This window comes from Dipodomys merriami, unplaced genomic scaffold (assembly GCF_024711535.1).
Source record: "Dipodomys merriami isolate MVZ:Mamm:240054 unplaced genomic scaffold, mDipMer1.0.p SCAF_63, whole genome shotgun sequence".
NCBI lineage: Eukaryota > Metazoa > Chordata > Mammalia > Rodentia > Heteromyidae > Dipodomys > Dipodomys merriami.
Window position 1 is genome coordinate 384,671 of NW_027206213.1, and position 5,832 is coordinate 390,502.

Genomic DNA, 5,832 nt, shown 5'->3' on the forward strand with positions numbered 1-5,832 from the left:
ACAGCATATGCATAGAGCGTATGCAGCGTGTGCTGTGCACAATGCATGCACAGCATGTGCATAGTGTGTATACAGTGCATGCATAGTGTGTATATAGCGTGTGTATGTTGTGTACATAGCATGTGCATAGTGTGTATACAGCATGTGTTTCCCATGTACAAGATGTGTGTACAGTATGTGGAGTAGGTTTTTTTCTCTCTTTTAATCTTTTTGTTGTTCCTTTTCTTTTTACCCTCCCCCTTGCTCTCATTGCTCCTCTGCCTCAGCAGAGAGGGAGCCACAGAGAGGATCTGTGCATGACACAGGCTGACCTTCGTTTTCCAGAGCCGCCTCCTGTTCCAGGCATCACTGTCCCTAGTTGTCTCTTGCTCTCAGCTCCTTGTTGAAAACGATCTGAGTAGAAGAGCAGCTCTGCTCCCAGGCCTGTCATTCCCCAGCTTGCCTTGTGGGTCATGTCTCCACCTCACAGGACTTTGAAGGCTTCGGGCTCCTCCTCAAACCCCTGTTGTATTCCTCAGAGGTCTTCAGGCAGCAGACTACGTAACAGTGTCTGTCTGCTCACCGAGGGCTTCAATTCTCTGGGGGGCTAAAGGCCCCTGCTCTGGTCTCTGACTCCTCTGCTCAACTCTTTTTTCTTTTCTTTTCTTTTTTTTTTGTTGGTCATGGGCCTGAACTCTGGGCCTGGGCGCTGTCCCTTAGCTCTTCAGCTCAAGGCCAGCTACCACTTGAGCCACAGTGACACTTCCGGCTTTTTCTGCTTATGTGATGCTTAGGAATTGAACCCAGGGCCTCATGCATGCAAGGCAAGCACTCTACCACTGTGCCACTTCCGGTTTTCTGGTGGTTTATTGGAGATAAGAGTTTCACGGACTTTCCTGCCGGGGCTGGCTTTGAACCGAGATCCTCAGTTCTCAGCCTCCTGAGTAGCTAGGATTACAGGCGTGAGCCACCAGCGCCCAGCTTGTTCAACTCTTGTAGGGGAAGAGAAATGGAAAAGAGAACCAGGGTGTCAGGACAGAATTGGGCCAGTAGAGCTCACCCTCGAGAAATTTCCGTGAGGGGGTGTAGAGGGTGGGGATTCCCTAAGTCCTTCCTGTTTGTTACCTTCTCTCAGCCAAGTCCAGAGTGCCTGATTTACACTCAGGAGATGCTAATGGGGTGATAATGAGGGTGTTCCACCCCAATACCTATACTTGTCAATAATTACTGCCATGTGCTGGGTTCTGGGAGGAGGCTCTCTGCCTGCCCCAGCTGGTTTAGCCCCATGACTTACCATAGCCATTTCAAAGGCCCTGCCTGCGTGCTTTTGGGTTGTTCCATGGATGGGCTAAAAAACCTGAGAAGTTATCTCCACCATGTTCCTGATTCTGGCCGCAGAAACTCAGCCTCTGACCCCTTCCAGCAGTCAGGGTAACCAGCACACCCCGTGCTGTGCGATAGAGATGTGAGCAGGGGCCTCCAGGGCCTCCCTGTGGAAAGGCTCCTGGCCGCAGCTTCCTTAAACTGGGGGACAATGGAGAAGGTTGCTGGCCAGGTGGGGCTGGTTTCTTCTATTACACAGGGCCTAGGCACCTGAGGAGCGGAGATTGCCATAACTTAATGAGGGGGAAGGGGAGGGAGACAGAGAGAGAAAGGAGGGGGGTTTCTGGGCCTCCATGCAAAAAATAAAATGGCTTTCTAGAAAAAAAAAAGTCCCGATTTAGCATTCTCCAATTTCTGGGATGTAAATACTCCCACGACATCCAATTTCGAGCTACCAATTGGCTTAGCAAATTCCTGAACATTTAGCTGTCAGTTCTTGCTTCACTGTGCACTGGGGCCACTGTCCTCGTGAGAGGCCATCCAAAGCCCAACCCCGAGGACATCAGGTCAGCCTTCCCAAGCCAAGCCCTGCACCTTCTGTCTGTTTTTTTTTTTTTTCTTCTTCAAAATTCCCTTACCCAACCTGGATGGCTTGGCACCTGCTGTGCTTTGAGGTCCTAGAATATGGACCATCCTGGTTAGGTTGCCATGGTGCCTCACTGAAGTGAGAGATGTGAAAGGACTTTGCTAAAGTGAACTCTAAACTCAGGCAAATAGTGTCCTAAGAGATACCTAATCTTAGTGTCCGAGCCACAAGGAGCTGTGACTTGAACATCTAGAATTGTGGTTTGAAGAGTCGGTGTAGGACATGTAGCAGTCCTGCTCTGTCAGCTGACAAGCCACCCCTTCTCTCCCCTCCCCCAGTCACATGATAGCCTCCTCACACATCCCCACTTCCAGGAGCCCAAGTGGGTGAGGTGACAAATATCTGGGAGGCAGGAAGCCACAGGGCCAGCCCCAAGACCATGGAACCACGCCCATCCCAACAGTCCCAAGTCTATCCATGCAAGTTCACTGGCAGAAGGGGCTTCCTGGTCTTGTGGGTGGCTAGACTATTTTTCTAGATGCACAGTTTTCATTGGGTAATCTCAGAGGCTCACCTGCACTTGACACGTTCCCAGTGCTCCACTTCCCCCTCTTCCCGACTCCTGGAATGCCACCATGCCCCTCCTTAGCCGGGCAGCTATGGCAAGAGGTGTTGACCAAGTGCTTCTCTGCTGGCTCACTTTGTCAGGTCAAAGGTGCCGAACACAGGAGCAGAGCTTGAGGGTGTTGAAGTGTGCTTGGGGACCCTGGGACTTCCAGAGGCACGAATGAGCCAGGTACATTGGGGATTCAGCCAGGTACTAGGTAATGAATGGCATAAAGAACTGTCAAGGGGCAGGATCTTGGCCAGGAAAAGCAGCCCAGAGTCACAACTGTGCCACTGAGGCCTTTTCCTTTCCATTCATCTTTCCTTTTCCATTCTTCATGTCTCCTGTGGTGACAACACACAGGCAGACCTAGAGCTCAAAGCTCACCTCCTGGGTCCCAGAGTAAGTTTCTATTGAAGCCTAGAGACAGTCACAAATGGCTGGTTTGTGAGCCAAAGACTAGTTTGTTGCAGGAGATAGACTTGGGGACAAACCATCAGTGCACCTGGTAACACGTGTTTGGCTGCAAGTATGTACAGGTACTAAGGATGGAAGAGAAAGCTACATGAAGGAGGTGACATTTGAACAGAGTCATAAAACTGAGTCTTTCCAATGGCCCCAACCTCACTGCACAGACTCCAGCCAGGCTCCAGTCCTCCGGCTCACAGATCTACCCCCATGGACCTCTGTGGTACATCCAGGTCTGTCATTCACCCTAGAAGTGGAGGGGCAACATGTCACCCAGATTCCCTTCTCCAGCCAAAGCCTTCCAGGCCCTTTTCAGTGTCATGGCAACACGGCAGATGTTTCCCTCACCCAACTCAGAAGGACCCACTCAGAGTTAGAGTCAGATCCTGGGCTTCATTCACCTCCACACCCAGAAGACCATGTAAGCCCACTTCTGGGCATTAATGGAAGCCCATGGGGTGAGGTCTACCCTGAAAAAGGGAAGACTCTGAATTAGGGGTGACTGATAAAGGCATATTCAGAAATTGAGGTTGTGTGTGTGCGTGCATCTGTCCTACCTCACTTAAAGAATGCTTTCTGGAAGTGGCGATGTGGCTCAAAGTGGTAAAGTCCTATCCTGAGCAAAAAAAGAACTCAGGGACAGCACCCAGGCCCTGAGTTCAAGCCCCATGACAGACAGCGCTCCCCCAAAAGAAAAAGAATGCTGTCTGAGCTTTCCTGATTCTGAGATCCTCTTCTGTCTCCTTCTCTAGGGAATCTTCAGGATCCCATACTTGGTTTGGAATATACAATAGACCCCCCAGATGAGTGCCCGGGAATACTGGGAGCTCAGTACACACAGGGTCCTTCCCTTTGACCACTCACTTAGGTAAGGCCCAAAGGGGCTTTCCAAACTAAAAGCAGATGGGAGTCTGGTCCCTGCCTCCCCCCTCCCTCCTCTGGCTAATGACAAACACCTGAATGTCATCACAGCCTGTGTCTTCATCTGGGTTATTCAGGGACACAAGCTGGGGAGGGTACCTACCTGCCCCCAGCCCCCACGGAGACTGCCTTTCTTGCCACGTGGGCTGGCCTGGGTCAATCCCATGGATGGGTACAGCAGGGTGAGGCACCCATCCTGCTAGTCGGGCAGGATGCTGGCCAGAAGGCGGGGCTGAGGGGGGGTGGAGCTTCCAGAACAAAGGAGAATGGGGAGCCCTGGGGGCGCCGGCCAGGCATCAAAAAGGCTCTGCAGAGAGATCAGGCCACAGCAAACTGCCTGCCTGCTCCTCCGTGCCCATCAGTCAGCCAGACAGCCCTTATCTGCTCCCTTCTGCTTGCCCAGGCGGGGCAAGGAATCAGCGCTGCTTAGACAGGCCTTGTCCTCCAGCGTGATTGCGCCCACACTGCTCTGCGGCCTTCTCTCCTTGGCGTGGGTTGCTGCTGAGGTTCCGCAGGCGAGCAGAGGGATGGCCGCGAGTGGAGCCAGGAGCCAGGCGGGCCGCCGGGAGCACGCCTTCATCCCCGAGCCTTTCGACGGCGCCAACGTAGCCCCGAGCCGCTGGCTGCACCACTTCGAGGTTATCGATGACCTCAACCATTGGGACCACGCCACCAAGCTCCGGTTCCTGAAAGAGGCGCTCAGGGGAGACGCCCTGGACGTCTACAACGGACTCAGTGCGCACGACCAGGGGGACTACGCGGTGGTGAAGGACACCCTCCTGAAGGCCTTCGGGGGGCCCGGGCAGGCCCAGGGCTTCCGGCCCAAAGAGATCGTGTTTGCCAACAGCATGGGGAAGGGCTACTACCTGAAGGGGAAGATCGGCGGCGTGCCGGTGAGGTTCCTGGTGGACTCGGGGGCGCAGGTGTCCGTGGTGCACCCCAGCCTGTGGGAGGAGGTCACGGACGGCGATCTGGATACCCTGCGGCCCTTTGAGAACGTGGTGAAGGTGGCCAACGGGGCCGAAATGAAGATCCTGGGCGTCTGGGACACCGTGGTGTCCCTGGGCAAGCTGAAGCTGAAGGCCGAGTTCCTGGTGGCCAACGCCAGCGCCGAAGAAGCCATCATCGGCACCGATGTGCTGCAGGACCACAACGCGGTCCTGGACTTCGAGCACCGCACCTGCACCCTGAAGGGAAAGAAGTTCCGCCTGCTGCCCGTCGGGGGCTCTCTGGAGGATGAGTTCGACCTGGAGCTGATCGAGGAGGAGCCGTCTTCAGAGGAGGGCCCACAGCAGCCCTCCTACTAAGAAGCCCCCGTTCTCCCTGCCCCTGCCTCCCAGAGAGCTGGGGGGAGACCCACCAGTGCCCAGGGTGGGTATCCTTGGGGGAGCCCTCGGGCAGGGACAGCCTCCGAAGCCAGCTCTTGCCCCTGGCCCTCCTCCTGGTGCAGGGGGCCTCGCTTTGTCCCTGGGGTGGGGGAGAGGGACCTTCATGGAAATGGCAGAAGGGAAGGAAGCCAGCCTGGCGTGGTCATGGAGCTGCTGTGGTGGTGATAGTGACTTGAAGGCCTAAAGGAGGCTAGAAATAATCTGTCTTTGAGAAAGGACTGGAGGAGGGGGCGCTGAAGTGTGGCTTGGTCACCTTCAGGTCCAGAAATCTGCTCCGCAGGGCTGGGTCAGACTGCAGGGCCCTCGTGAGCCAGAGCCTTGGGAAAGAGGGGGCAGTCTTCCCGGTGCCATGCATATTTCCTTCTGTCGTTTGCTTTGAAATCCATTGAGACTTGGGCCAATTCTTCAAAATCCAATAAAGTATAGTTCATGGAAAAACCATGTAATGTGCTGATTGGGGATGAGCAGACAGAACGAGAGGGGGATGTGGAAAACAGGGAAGGAGTGTCAATGATGAGTACTCAAGTATTTGCAGTGTTTGGCTTGCCTGCAGATGTAAG

General features: G+C 54.4%; 1 protein-coding gene across 1 annotated transcript; it reads left to right on the forward strand.

Annotated features, from left to right (window-relative positions):
• The first annotated feature begins 4,150 nt into the window (after positions 1–4,150).
• On the forward strand, positions 4,151–5,191 carry Asprv1 (aspartic peptidase retroviral like 1). Its single transcript, XM_070004433.1, has one exon. The coding sequence runs from the start codon at positions 4,151–4,153 to the stop codon at positions 5,189–5,191; it is 1,041 nt and encodes a 346-aa protein (XP_069860534.1).
• The last annotated feature ends 641 nt before the right edge of the window (positions 5,192–5,832 follow it).